This window comes from Manis javanica, chromosome 11, assembly GCF_040802235.1.
Source record: "Manis javanica isolate MJ-LG chromosome 11, MJ_LKY, whole genome shotgun sequence".
Lineage (NCBI taxonomy): Eukaryota > Metazoa > Chordata > Mammalia > Pholidota > Manidae > Manis > Manis javanica.
The window spans coordinates 111,246,018-111,260,368 of record NC_133166.1 but is presented as its reverse complement, the minus strand read 5'-3'; the positions used below and the strand labels follow the sequence as shown (position 1 = coordinate 111,260,368).

Sequence of the window (14,351 nt, the reverse complement as noted above, 5' to 3'; positions counted from 1 at the left end):
TGGGAGCTGCCTGCCAGGGTGCAGGGGGCTCCTGATGGCCTGGAGCACAGGGCAGGGGGGTGGGCAGCAGGCTGGGGAGGGGGCTGTGCAACATGGCAGGCAGCCCGTTGAGGCCAAGGGGCACCCCAGGGGGTGCTGGCCGGGCCTCAGTGAGGAGCAGCTTCGGGTGGGGAGAAGGGGTGGATGGGCCGTGGAGGCCGGGAGGGCAGGAGGGCGGGCAGGTGGGGTGGCAGCGTGGCCATGGGCAGAGCCAGCCGTCTCCAGTCCCCAGCTCTTATCCCTCTGTCCTCTGCTGCCTTCCTGGTGGAGGCAGCCGGTGGGTCAGATTAGCGCCACCAGAGTGTGTGGGGGTGTTAACAGCTTAGGGACACGAGTCCAGTCTGGTGCGCCCCGATGACCTCGTGCGGCTGCTCACAGAGGCCCTTCCCTCCTAGAAGACGATGGGCCGCACTGCTGAGTGTCGCTCAGGGGGCTCGGGGGTCTGTGCGTGCGGGGCATTGAGTTACGGATGGGAGACTCGTCACCTCCCTGAGCCTTTGAAGTGTGAACCTGCCAGAACCACTGAGCTCCTTTCCCTCTCTGGAAACCACAGAACCTGCTCCTGCGGAGGGTCCCTGGGGCCAGGCCTCGGGAGGGGCTGGCGGGAAGCCTGCTCCTGCTTCTCAGGACACCTGGGGTCCTGCCAGGTTTCCCTGTGGGCTTGGTTGGAGCCCGAGAGACCCAGCCCAGGCTGAACATTCATGAGGGGCAAAGTGGCGGGGGTGGGTGCAGTGTGGCAGCCCCTGCAGGGGGGTCCTGGGAAACCCCTAACTCCTGAGTCAGGCCAGGGTCCCTGAATGTGTTCATTTCTAGTTGTAAAGGACCAGACATCCTGAATGTCTCTGAATGTCATGCCTCCTCTGAAACCCGTCCCAAGGCCTCCTTCTCCCCCTCCCCCTCCAGGAAGCCCACCCTGATACCCCCAGGGGCTGTAGACGCCCTTCCTCCCCGATCATGGGCCCGGATCAGTCCACCAGGGACTTGGCTAGTGTTCAGCCCAGTCACTCCTGTTCCACAGCTGTTCTCCCCAAGAGCGCAGGCCCCCCAAGAGCATGGGCTGCCCTGTCCATTCCGGGGCCCATGTGAGGCGGCAGAGTGGGGGGCTCAGGAAACGGTGGAATTCTTGGGACCCAGAACAGCACTGTGGGGAGTGTGGAGGCAGCATCTGACCACGGTGAGGGGGTGTGTGGCACCGGCATGGGGCCCTCCACACACCAGGCCAGGAGGGCCGCAGCTGTAGGCAAAGCCCTGCCCAGTCTGGACCACTGGTGAGACGGGAGCCCTTCACCTCCACCCTTGGGAGGTGGCCTCCAGAGGGACTGGGGGACAGGGCAGCCACGTTTACTCAGAGTGGCCACTGGAGGGCACTCCAACCACGTGCAATGGGTTTGGGCAGAGGGGCACTCTGGGCTGCTGCCCAGGCTCCGGCACATTCCGGCCGGCAGTGTGAGCGTGCCTCCCGTCCCACCTGTCAACTGTGAATAATAACAGTAGAACCTATTGATTCAGTGGTGCCTGGCACACGGTTGGCCCTCAGTGATGGGGACCTGGTCGCTTTGTATGAGGCCACTGGATTCTCACGGGGACCAGGGAGACAGATGTCACTGCTCACATTTTGCACATGGGGACACTGAGGCCCGGAGCAGTACCGGTGAGTGGCAGGCCTGCTTGGCCCGAGCCCATGCTTGTCCTGGGACATCCGGCCGTCTTGGTGGGGGGGGGCAGAAGGCGCCCTGTGTACCTAGCCTGCACCCTGCCGGGGGGGCCCGCTGCCGGCGGGGACTCACCGTCTGACTCGGATGCGGCCCTGAAAATCAGGTAGCTGCTGGGGAGGGGCTGCGTGATGGAGCCCACGCTCTCGCCTTTGGGGCCCTGGGGAGGCAGAAGCCCAGCATCACCCGCAGGTGGGGACACAGGTCCCCCACAGCTAGGCAGTCTCACTCTCAGACCCACACGGATGCTGCCAGGACCCCAGGACCCCAGCCGTGCAGACACAGCAGCAGCAAGAGGGGAGAAGGGGTGGGGAACCTCTCTGCCCCCCTTCCTGCTGCTGGCCCTGAGCTTTCTAGCTCTGAGCTCCCCAACTTAAGGTGGCCAGAACCAGCATATGCAAATCCAGGGTGCCCGGGTAAACGTGAATCTCAGAAAAGTAATAAACACCTCTTTAAAAGTCTCAGTATATTCCATGCAATATTTGGACAGCAGTCACACTAAAAACTACTTGACATTTCTCAGGAGGGGTGAGGGCTGGGGTAGCCGCCCACATGGGTCCATTCCTCAGCCTCCGCCCGGCCTCCCGGCGGATCATGATCCCTTCATGTCGCCAGGCCCTGGGCCCCACTGTGTGCTCCGCCTGGAGGGCCAGGGACCACATCTGAGCCCCTGCCATCGAGGGACTGAACCCAGGACCCCCAGCAGTGGGTGGCGATGGGCGCATCTGGACCTGGCCGCCCATTTCTGGAGCCCTCTGGGCCACCCAGGGGCCCTGCCCGCCTGGCCCCCGGGCCCCGGGGCTCGCCCAGCAGTACCTTCACGGCCCACACGGACTGGTCCAGAGGGTGGAAGAGCTTGAAGCAGAAGCCGTCCTTCTTGGAGGGCCGCTCGATGAGCTCACAGCAGTGCAGCAGGACGGTGCCCACCCACTGGCCCACCGCGGGGGTCTTGTAGATGAGCAGCACCCCTGGCTTCAGCACACACCACAGTTTGGTCCAGCTCTTCAGAGTCCCCCGGATCTGTGGGCAGGGGCGCCGCTGTCAAGGCCTCGGAAGGGCCCCAGCGGGCGGAGGAGATGGGGCTCGGGCTGCGGGCAGAGTTCTCTTGTACTTTTTAAAAGCAGCTCACAAATTACAGTGCCTCCCAAGAAATACTCTGCAGCCAGGCGCGGCCTAACGGGTGACGTTCAGGGCCTCCCAGGTCCTGGGAGGGAGAAACTTGTTGCCATTTCTTCCCTCTTTCTAAATAAATACTCACTTTTGTATCTAGGTTTTCATTCATGATTTTGTGGGGAATATAAAAGGAGCTCGCTTGGGCGCGGGGCCCTGCAGACCACCACGTCCTGGCACGTCCATCTTGCTTGCTCTTCAGGGGGAGCCTGGGATTTGGCGGCTTTACCTCCACCACGTTGGGGGGACGTGAGGTCTGCACACAGGCGTCAGACCCCAGCCCAGGCTCCACCAGCACGCCAGGGGCCCCCTGTCTCCCAAGTGGCCGGAGACTTTGCACCGTCCCTCGGGGAGGCCTCCTGGCGGAGCCGTGGCTGAGGCTGTGACAACAGGCCTGCCTGCCGGCCTACCTTCAGGCTGTCGGCCATGATGACCGCGCTGGGGTCTGTCAGGGCGCTGAACAGCTGCTTCGTGGCGCGCTTCTTCGCCTGCCGGTAGTTCTGCTTCTGTGCCTGCACCCAAGGCAGCCAGTGGGCGCATCAGGGGAGAAGACCCCAGGCTGGCACCTTCCCCCAGGCCACCCCTGGGTCTCCACTGTCCAGCCTCAGGCACCAGGACAGGGGCAGGGAGAGGATAGGAGAGGAAGCGTGGCATGGAGGGGGCAGGCTTGGGGGTGGCCCTTGTGCCCATTCATCCAACAAGCCACACACTGGTGACCCCTCTGCAGGCCCATGCCCACCTTGAGAGTTTCCTTCTTGGTGACCTTGGCTGTGGGGGACACACATTCCTTGTCGGACCCATTGCACAGCCTGTACTCTGCCTGCAGGAGAGAGACTGAGGTTGGGGGCGAAGGGGCACTGCATGCGGCCCAGTGCTGCAGGGGGCTGGGCAGGGCGGGGCCTGGAGTATGAAGCAGGGGTGTCAGGGAAAGGCGCTCCCCCACTCCCTGCTGCCCAGCACCCTCTGTTCAGTTCCCCGGCGTTCTGGGAGTGGTAGGGGGTGCCCATGCAGTGGGGACTCCCATCTTGGGTGCCCTGGGAGGCCCTGTGCTGGGCACCAAGCCTGGGCTCTCTCCCGGGACTGCAGATGGCTGTGGGAAGGCAGGAGGGCCGGAGCCATGGAGGACGCACAGCCTGCAGGGCCGCGGGACGGGCTGTGTGGGCAGAGCCACATCCGGGGATCTGGGAGCTGCAAGGGGCTGTGGTCCTTTAACAGACAGGGAAACTGAGGCCCTGGCGTGTTAGGGCAGTCAGAAGGAAGGACCAGGACTAAAGGCCATAATATAATATACTAAAGGCTGCAATAATTTATACAATACATATAAAAAGAACAAACCATGGCCAGAATCCTGCCCCCACCTGTTTCAGGCCTGCAAGCTCAGAACGGCTTTATGTTTTTAAGTGGTGGGGAAAAAGAAATAAAAGAATAATATTTTGTGAGGCATGACAACCATGACATGGCTGTGTCCACTCCAACATTAGGGTCCCGCCCTGGCGACAGGGCCAGAGGCCTGCAAGGCGCACTCACTTGGGCTTCCCAGGGGAGGCTGTCCACCCACCCCGCTCTCTCCTGGCCCCGTCTGGGGGTTCTGCCCAACGCCGCGCCTCCAAGCCTCTTGGCTGGGGAGGAAAGCCTGGTGGTCCCGGCTGCCAGCCTGCTGAGGGTGACAGGTGACTGACGCAGCTGAGAGCAGTGCCGGCCCGCACGGTCGTCGCCTGGAGGTACCGGGGGCTGTGGGTGCTCTGCCGGCATCCCCTCCCCTCATCCCCGCAGCCACCCGTGGGGTGGCCCAGTTGTCGTCCCCACTGTAGAAGAGGGAGTCAAGGCCGTCCACTAGAGACAGGGGCTGTAAGGGCCGGGGTGGCGAGCATGCGTGCACACGTGAACTGCCACAGCGCAGGTCACTGCACTGCTGTTATCATCCACACCCTGAGATGCGGAGGCTGCAGCCCAGAGAGGCTTGGAACTTGCCCAAGGTCACACAGCTCGTGAAGGGCTGAGCTGGGACTGAACTCAGAGTCTCAACCCAGACTGCACTCTCTGAGCCGAGTTAAAATATTCCAGATCCTACGAGGCAGGGACATAGGGTGGGGTACCTAGGGCTTTTCTCTAGAAGCCCGTCTTTAGGCTGAAGCCGTAGTGATGAGGCAGCCCAGTGGCAACGTGTATGCCTGGCCTTGCCCAGGTGGCAGGCCTCAGAGGCCAGGGCTGACCCACAAGATGGTCCCCGTTGCCTTTCTGGGGAGCTGGGGTTCTTATGCCTGGTGCCCTCCACTCCCTCAGCACATGCTGTTCCCTCAGCCTGGAATGCTTCTCCCTGTTGCCAGGAAGCCCCTGCTCCTTCAGCAGACCCACTGAGCCACTTCCCCAGGAGGAAGACACCTCTGACCTCCTGCTGGCATCAGACCTTGATGACACAGCCCTGCCCTTGGCCTGCCCAGCACCTTTTGCAATTATGGGTGACACAGACATTTCTGCTTATTGTCTAGCGCTCCTGCTGGGGAAGCTCGCCTCCCAACACCCCAGCACTGGCAGCTCAGTGAGCACAGTGGATGAAAGCCTGGCTGCACGGACCCCCTGCCAATTCCCCGCTGCTCAGCTACCAACTGAAGTGCCTGGACAGAGCCATGTTTCTCTTAGGAAGAGGGAAGGCACCATCTGGGTTTTAGGCCTGGCTGGGGGTGCACGAGGGGGCATCCCCATCCTGCATCCCTCTGCTCGTCAACCTGCTCAGGGCTGCAGGCGGTGCCCGCTGGCCCTGCTTTCCTTAGGGCCTTGCTGAAGACCCCATCCGGGCCCCCAGGGCCCTTCCACATGCCCCTTCATAGCAAGGCTCAGTGTAGTAACCAAGCCCCCTTAGAAATGAGAAATGCTGCTCAGAACTATGGGCTTGAGAGCCTGACCCCAAATGTGCACCCTATAAGTTACTTTAAAAAAGTAATTTAGAATGACCTGCACAATTGGAGGAAGTCTGCCATCATATATCTGACAGGTGTCTGGTGCTCAGAAAATACAAAGAATGCTTCCATGCCACAACTAAAAGGTGAAGATCTAATTCAGAGATGGGCAAAGGACTTAGGCACCTCTCCGAAGAAGACATTCTAATGGACAACAAGCCCATGAAAAGACGCTCCACGTCACTGGCCATTAATTAGGAAAATGAAAACCGAAATCACAAGGAGATGCCACTTCACACCTATGGGGTTGCTGTCGCGGTTAATAAAAAGCCAGAAAATGCAGGAGCTGGTGAGGATGTGATAAATGCGGACCCTGCTTATCACCGGAGCGACTGTAAAGTGGTGCAGCCGCTGTGGAGAGCGGGTTGGCAGTTCCTCAAGAAGGCAAACACAGCATGTTCTAGAATTCTGTATTACCACAGGATTAGCTCATGGCCCAGCAGTTGCCTCTTAGGTATGTGCCCCAAAGGACTGCCGGCAGGGACAGTAATGAGCACACGAATATGTGTGTTCACAGCGGTGCTACTCATGGTGGGTGAGGAGGGCAAAGTGACCCACGTCCATCAGCAGATGGATGGACAGGCCAACTGTGTTTCCCAACGCACGGAAATATCAGCCCCTAGGGACGAGGCACCGAGAGAGGCCACATGACAGGTGAATCCCGAAAACATGGCGCTGTGCAGAAGCCCGCCATGAGCACCACGCACCGTACGTGCCTGTTTACACGAAGTGTCCAGAACGGGCAAATCCATGGAGACAGGAGGTGGGGTAAGGCTGCCCAGGGCTGGCCAAGTGGCAATGGGGAGTGTCTCCAATGGGGTTTCGGTTTATGGGTATGAGAATGTTCTGGAACTAGATGGAGGCGGTGGCTGCACAATATTGTGAATGCACTAAATGCCACTGAATTGTGCACTTAAAAGGGTGAATTTTATGTCACTTGAATTCTACTTCATTAAAAAAATATACATAGAAATATACATTAGAGCTTGTATCTTTTCCCACGCTGTGTCTGCAAAGCAGCCCATGTTGCTCTTAAGAATCGGTGGGTGGGAGGTGTACAGTGGTTCCCCCCACCCCCAGCACAGCCTCTGACCATATGTTTGCCTGCTCTGATTGGCCCCTGTCTTCCCTGCTGGAAGACGGGCCAGGAGAGCGGGACTTGGTTTACCCATGCTTCCATCCCCAGCACCCACAGCCTGAATGAATGAAATCTGAAATTTGAACCAAGTCAAGCATCTCTGATAACATTTGTATGTTTTATTGGGTTGCAGAGGGACACAATTATGTTTCTGATGTTTTTATGCAATCAACTTGTATCTTAAAAAAATGCACAACTCAAGTGTCCATTGGAGGACAAATGGACCAACAAAATGCAGTCTATCCACTCAATGGAATATTACTGAGCCTTAAAGAAGGAAATCCTGGCCGAGGCTCAATGTGGTGGTCCTGAGGACACTGCACTGGGTGAAAGGAGCCAGACACAGAGGGACAGACGCTGCGTGACCCCCTCTCAGGAGGGCCTGGAGTTGTCAGGTCTGTGGGTGGAGGGCCCCCAGGCTGGGGAAGTGGGAGGTTAGTGATTAATGGGGACAGAACTTCAGTTTGGGGAGATGGAAAGTTCTGGAGATGATGGTAGGGATTTTGCACAACAGTATGGATGTATTTAATGCCGCTGAGTGTGCACTTGGAAACAGAGCGGTAAGTCTGGGTTATGTGTATTTACTGCAATTAAAAATAAATAAATAAATATGCTCTGACCTCCTCCAGCAGCGGACAGCCCTGGGGGCCCAGAGAGGGAAATGCAGGCCCTGGGTGGGGTCCCCACCAAAGGTTAGGCTCCTTCCTCACCTGCGGCAGACTTGGGGACAGGCCTGCAGAGCCGCCACTGACCCTCACTTGGCAGACGAGGACACGGGCTCCCAGAGAAGCCGGGTCACAGAGGGTCACAGACAGGGGGCAGGGGGAGACCCCAGGGTCCGTGTGCACCGCTCCCCAGGGCCCGCAGAACCCGGAGACACCACCCTCGGTCAGTGTCTGGGGCTGAGGCCCCTGGCCGGAGACCCTCCGGGTGAACCTAAACAGGCCTGGTATGGTGCCTGGGGCCTCACCCGCAGCCCAGGAAGGCTCTGCCCGGCAGGGCAGGCTCGGGGATGCCAGGGTGGGCCTGCGTGCACGCCCCCTGGAGAGGGCGTCCGGGTGGGGGACAGCGCAGACAGAGGCAGGAGGACGAAGGCTCGCTCCCGGGGGTTCACCCACAACGCAGGGGCTCTGGGCCTCCACCCCATCCCAGCGCGCCATCCTGCGCTCTCTGGGTTTGCAGTCCAGGATTTAGCTGCCCCCAACACAAACGCACGGGAATAGCAGGCTTGGCGGTGCCCCTGCTCTCCCCTCCTTGAGCCACTTCCCACTGACCCTTGGCAGGCTCCCTGCCCCAGGTCCTCTTACCGGTGGCACCTTCGTGGCAGAGCCTGGGGTCGGCGGCCCTTCATCCCTCGGCAGCGCCGGGCTGGTGGGCTCCATATCCTTCCCTGTAAGAGAGTGTCTGGAGTGAGTACTGGGCACGGTGGGCCGGGCGGCTCCTCTGGCTGGCTGCCCTGCGTGTGGCAGGCAAGGGGTGGGCACAGGCCGTCTGGGTGGGGCAGGAAGCCAGCCTGAGGCTGCGGCGGCCAGATGGACGCTGCCCCAGGAGGTCTGATCAGCCAGCATCTGAGTGTCTCTGCTGGGAGGGCCCGGGACCTCCAGCCCCTGCCTCCACGACCTGCTGGAGGGAACCCTGGGTGCCACAGGCACTGGTGTGGCATGTCCTTGGGGGTGGCAAGGCCAGGGCCCCCAGAATTCTGACAAAGGATGTGGTGTCCAGGCTCAGGCACACAGAGGGCTCAGCGCGCGGGGACCATGCCCGGCCTGCTCCCATGTCCCAAACCCTCTGAGAGCTGGGTTCTCCGAGGAGGTGGCGGCACCCTGTCCCCTCTCCAGCACAACCTAGAATGTGGGAAGCGGGAGGTGTCTACATTCAGCCCTGGGGACATGGCTGCCCTTCCCCTCTGAGCTGAAGCAGGTTTCCATTTCTAAAGCTCGGGGCTAAGGGCAGGAGGAAGAGGGACATCTTCTCTGGGGCCTCGGGCCAGCTGGTCATGACCGTGCCGCCCACTTCCTGTGGCCTGACATGTTTACTGCCGGGTCCCTGGGCCAGGACTCAGGGGAGGGGTGACTGCTGGGATAGAGGGCTGTCCTGGGGCATGGGGGTGCAGCAGCCCCGGGCGCTCTGCGGACCCACTTCTCCAGGGCACTGGGAAGGGGCTGGGGGCTGGGGGGCGGGGCCCGAGCTCCCTGCTGGGCAGACGAGCCGGCAAGGGGACCTGGGGAGGTGACTGCTGGGACCCCGGGTTCCCCCGGGGCAGGAGAGGCCCCGCAACCGCTCTGCTCAGGGTCATACAGCTGCCCTTGGCCAGGGTGGCCTGGCTGCCTCTACTTCCCGTCCCCAAAGTGCCCACACCCCTGAGCCAAGGCCGGGCTGGGTGGTGAGTGGGAGGCTTCCAATACCAAAGGCCCTCTCATTTCGGTGCAGTTTTGGGGACCTGGGCCTGCAGCTGTCAGAGGTGGCCCCCCATGCAGGTTCTGTCTTTGGTGCCTGGAGGACTGGGGCCCCACAGCACCCAAGGGAGTCGGGTGCAGGCTCCCTGGAAGTCGGGGGCTGGGCACTGGTTCTGCTCACAACCTGTCCACACCCCCTCTTGTCTTTGCCCCCCAGCCCTGCCCACTCCCCTCACCTCGCCCAGACCTGCACTGCCTGGGCCAGCTGCTCCAGGACCAAATCCCTCTGAGACCCCCCACTCCTGTCCAGAGCTGTCTGGCTCCCCTACCCCTCCTCCCCTGCAGCGGAGGCAGTGGAGAACAGAGGTCTGGTTTGCTGCCCCGGGCATCTGGCAGCCCACCTGTGCCAGGAGCCTGCTCTGTGACTTCCACATGGCCCTCCCCATGTGGCCTCAGTGTCCCCATCTGCTTGATGAGACTTTGGATGGGCAGCCCCCAGAAGCCCCTCAAGTCCAGACAGTGGACAGTCGGCCTGATGCTCTCCCGGCCTCCTCCAGGGACAGGGTGGACACTGGCCAGGAAAGTTGGGGTGTCTCTTTACTCCCAAAGCAGGGTGGAGGCACCCCCACTTGCACAGGAGCACCGGGAAGGAAGGGCCAGGGTATCTGGGGGAGCAGCTAGACACGGTGAACAGCCCAGCATCCTTGGCTGGGGGGCGTGTGCGGAAATGGGTGATGGAAGCAGCTGTGGGCGTGGTGACCTGTGTTCTGGGTGCTCCGCCCTGTCTGCACAGAACTGGGGGCCCTGCCCTCTGCAACACAGGCCTCCTCGGTCACTAGCGGGAGGTACTGCCGGCAGCTCGTTTTGCAGGTGAGAACTGAGTCCCATAGCTGCCTAGGGGCCAGAGGGCTGGGGCCAGGACCCAGGAGACCCATCCTCAGAGGCGGTGTCTGGAATCCCAGCACCACACCGCTTCTCCCAGGGCAATGGGCTGCCCCTGGAGCCAGGGGTAGGGAGCCCTCTGCTGACCTCCACCTGGCTCACAGGTGATGGCGCTTTACTGCCTTGCAAGCCTTTTGCCCATTTTCCCAGCACCAGCAGCAGGGGTAGGTGAGCAGAGCAAGGCTGGCTGTTGCCCTCACAACCAGATGGCACAGAGAGGGGAGGCGAGCTACCTGAGGGCACACAGCCTTGCCCAAGGCCGTGCCCCCTGCGGGCCCGGCTCCCCTGCCGCACTGACCTGGGCTGACCGGGCAGGGCTCATTGTCTCCTCCGAAGAGCAGGTTCCGAGTGAGTTTCCAGGGCTCGATTTTCTGAGGGGTAGAGGAAGGCGGACACAGTGAGAGGCGGCGCCGGAGAAAGGCCTCCTCCTTCATGGCCTGGGCGCTGGGGGGCTTCTGGAAGGGAGGGGGAGACTGCGGTCACTCCTCCTGTCCACACGGAGGCCGGCGGCTTCCCACCCACCCGAAAGGCAAGAGAGACACCGCAGAAAGTCAGGGGCGAGAGGCAGGGTCGCTCGGCCTTACACGGGGGTCCCCACCGCGGTGCGACTCGGGAGCCAGACGAGGAGGCGCTAGTGGGTCTGTAGTGGGTCTGCAGCGGGGAGCCGGGCCGGGACCGGCCCTCGGGAAGCGCCGGCCGGGCAGGTGGGCCCACAGCTCTCTGAGGGCCTGCATCCCAGGCCCTCGCTCAGCGGCCTCCGGGGGACCCTGGCCAAGGGGGCCTGGCTCCGGTTCACAGGTGGGGCTGCGCCTCCCCCACAACATGGAGTAAAGCAGCAGCTCCCCATCTCCTGCCGCCTCACAGTCCTGCCTGGAGGGCTGGGGAAGCAACGGCAGCCATGGCACGTCCCCACCGATGTTAGCCCATTTTATAGGTGAGAAAATCGCGGCTCCAAGAGCCAAGAGCCTTGCCCGCAGCTGCAGACGGAGAAGGGCTGGCAGGGCCGGGTTCCATCTCCTGATCCTGCGCTCTGTGCGCAGTCTGAGGGCGTGCACCACAAAGGCCCATGGGCCACTCTCCTCCAGGCCTGTGGCCACCACCTGCTGCCTCCCTGGGTGCCCCTGGGGCTCCCCACCCAGCGCAGGATGATGCCTCCCTCCTGTATGGGATCAGCGGACTCATGGAGCCTTCCCTGCTGTGGGGCAAGGTGGGACAGGCGGGGCCTCGGGAGCCGGCAGGGTGGCCCAGGGCTCCAGTGGCCCCAGAATTTCCTCTGGGCTGGGCCTGGCCTGCCCCCGAAGCTCCTGCCATCCTGCCCACTATCTTGTCACCAGGCTGAGCCATTCCACAGATGGGGAGACTGGCTTCAGAGAAGTTGGGGTTTTGGCACAGTCACACAGCTAATCCTCATAAGTGCCTGTGTTTGGGCCAAGTTGGGCCGATTCTCAAACCCGGTTCCTGGCTCCGCCCTTTCTGGTTTCAGCCTGACTTCCACAGACCCACTGTTGGGGGCAGAGTGGGGGCCCCTGGACAGCCAGCCACTGCTTATCGGAGTTCCGTGGACACGTCTGCCTCAGCGTGCCTCAGGCCCAGCAGCCAGCTTCCAGGAGGAGGCCAGCCTACCCAGCCACCCAGACGGGACTTCCGGGCACCCAGGCTGGCAGCCAAGGGAGTCGGACCTGACGCTGCCCAGGGGTCCCCAGGAGTGTGCAGAGGGACCACAGCACAGGATGTCCCCTCAGCTGGAGCCTCACTCTTCTTGGGGCTGTCTTACAGACTGGGGGCAGGTAGAGGGGCAGAGGGGCCGCACAGCTGGAGGCTGCACACAGCCCAGCCTGGCTGCCCCAGGGCAGGGGGCAAGGGCAGGGAGGCCACTGGCCGCCTGACCTCCCAGACCCCGTCACATGCCTTCTCTGGCACCGCAAGGCCCTGGGACTCGGTGTGTGGCTCCACCACCCACTCATCTGCACCTTCCTCCCCCACTCCCTTTCATCTGTCCGTCCATCCAGCCACCCAGCCAGCCAGCCATCCCCCATCTGTCCATCCTTCCATCCATCTTCCCACCTGCCCCCTGTTCTCCCATATAACCTCTTATCTGCCTTTGACCTGCCCGGGCAGTAGGGCTTTGGGGCCTTCTGCGGACACACCTCCCTTGGCCTTCCCATGCCCAGCCCAGCCAGAGGTTCTACCAGCTGGCATCAAGACAGGGGGACACCGCTGTGTCCACTGCGAAGGTCAGTCCCGATCACCTCTCCCCACAGGCTGTGCACCGCATTTAGAAGCAGACACCATGTCCTCGTCCCTGTTTTCCAGTCTCTGGCCCCACCCACTCTGGCCCGGCCACACGGGTCCCTTTCTGTTCCTGGAAAATGCTGAGCCCATTCACGTGGGGCCTCTGCTCTGGAGCTCCCCCCAGAATGTCCTGGGGCACTCTCACCCACATCTGGGCAGGCCTGGGTCCTTCCCACAGCTGCTTAAATGTTGCCTTCCCTAGGGTTGTCGCTCCTTGGCTCACACAGCATGAATTCCCAGCACATCCGTGTTCTTGGAGCCTCTCTTTTGCATTCCTTTCATCTTTGCTAACTCTTCCCCCACAGGATGCAAGTTCTGGGGGAGGAGATGCATTTGTCCTCCCACCGTGGCTCCCCTGTGGAGGTGGGCAGGGACGGGCAGCAGGGGCTCTGCTGTCGCCCTGCCCGGGAGCTCAGTACCCAAAGGCCCGTGGGTGAGCAAGGTGGTGGAGCAATGCCCCCGCCTGCGTCCTTCCCCCTTATCTGCGGTCCCAGGAGGATCCTCAGAGAGGGGGCCCAGGTTGTTGGGGGGTCGCCCAAAGGCTCAGGATGCGTCTTGTCTGGGCCCAGTTTAGGGTCCTGGGTTCCACCTGCCTGGCCACCAACATGTGTCCTACCTTCACAGGCCTCCCTGACCCCCATGGGACTGGCCTGTGGCCCCCGTGCCAGTCACATCTGCTTCCCAGGTGCCCCCAGGGACTGGGATGATGCTCATCTGCACACAGCCCTTGGTTTGCAGCAGCCCAAACCCTTCCTTAAATGAGCCGCTCCCACGTGCAGGGGTGGCTGTCCTGGTCCTGATTATTGTAAGGCCCACGTGTCCGAGGGACGCTCTGGGGCTGGAAGAAGGGGCCCCGGGTGCCCCACAGCGTGAGACTGTCCCTGGCACAATGTCGAGGTGACATCTGCATGCGAGAGCCTCAGGTGGTAGTCCAAAAGGTGACATGTGTCTGCAAGAGGGGGCACCCAGCCCAGAGACCCCAGCCCCTGAGGAAGGCTCCCACTGGAGGCAGGAGAAGGGGCATTGGCTGGGGAGGGACAGGATGGGGTCAGTGCGTGGACGTGGCCCGGCCTTGCCCTGCCAGCCCTGGCCGAGGCTCAGAGAGGTTTGTAGGCCTGGAACCTGGCAGGAAGGCACTCTGGCCTCCTCCATGGACCCAGGCCAAACCATCATTTCCCCAGTTGGCCCGCCGGGGATGCGGGGGGGACCACAATCCCCTGGGTTGAGGGGAAATGACCAGGCTGGGCCCTCTCTGGAGGCACAGCTCCAAGCCCTGTGTCCCCTTGGCACTTGGAGATGGCTGAGAGCAGGGCCGGAAAGGAAGGGAGGGGCCAGGCTCCTGGGAGAGCGTGTGGGGACCAGGCCTCCCTCAGACAGACACATCCCAGTGGCCACATCTGGGAAATGTCTCCGCGGGGGAGCCCTGAGTCCTGGGCAGAGGCAGGAAGTGCTTGCCCTGCTCAGGCGTCAGCCATGCCTGGGTGTTCTCCGCTGACTCAGCTGGGTCATGTGGCTGCGGGTTAAGGGCCAGTGCCTGGCACCCGCCCACCCGGCCTCCTGACCAACAGCGGGCCACCTGCATGCTCAGCGCCAGGGTCAGCTGGCCCAGCCACCGCCCATTTGTTCCTCCTCGGCAGCTCCAGTCCCCCAGTTCCAGGGAGCCCCAGCCATGGTGGCCAGTGGCCAGTCAGATGTGGTTGCAGCT

The 14,351-nt window shown here is 62.0% G+C and overlaps 1 protein-coding gene across 6 annotated transcripts in view; it reads right to left on the bottom strand.

Annotated features, from left to right (window-relative positions):
• OSBPL5 (oxysterol binding protein like 5) overlaps positions 1–14,351 on the bottom strand; it is a 56,430-nt gene that overhangs the window by 17,466 nt on the left and 24,613 nt on the right. For 3 of the 6 annotated variants that reach the window (XM_037011452.2, XM_073217309.1, XM_073217311.1), the window contains exons 2-7: positions 10,653–10,725; positions 8,324–8,406; positions 3,661–3,741; positions 3,332–3,433; positions 2,568–2,771; positions 1,827–1,911 (exon numbers count right to left, since the gene is read on the bottom strand). In XM_037011452.2, the coding sequence (XP_036867347.1) occupies positions 1,827–1,911; positions 2,568–2,771; positions 3,332–3,433; positions 3,661–3,741; positions 8,324–8,398 (547 nt within the window). In that variant the 5' untranslated portion in view covers positions 8,399–8,406; positions 10,653–10,725. Of the gene's footprint in view, positions 1–1,826; positions 1,912–2,567; positions 2,772–3,331; positions 3,434–3,660; positions 3,742–8,323; positions 8,407–10,652; positions 10,810–12,501; positions 12,535–14,351 lie in introns of those variants that run through there. The other 3 variants (XM_037011453.2, XM_073217310.1, XM_037011451.2) reach the window with 2 other exon arrangements.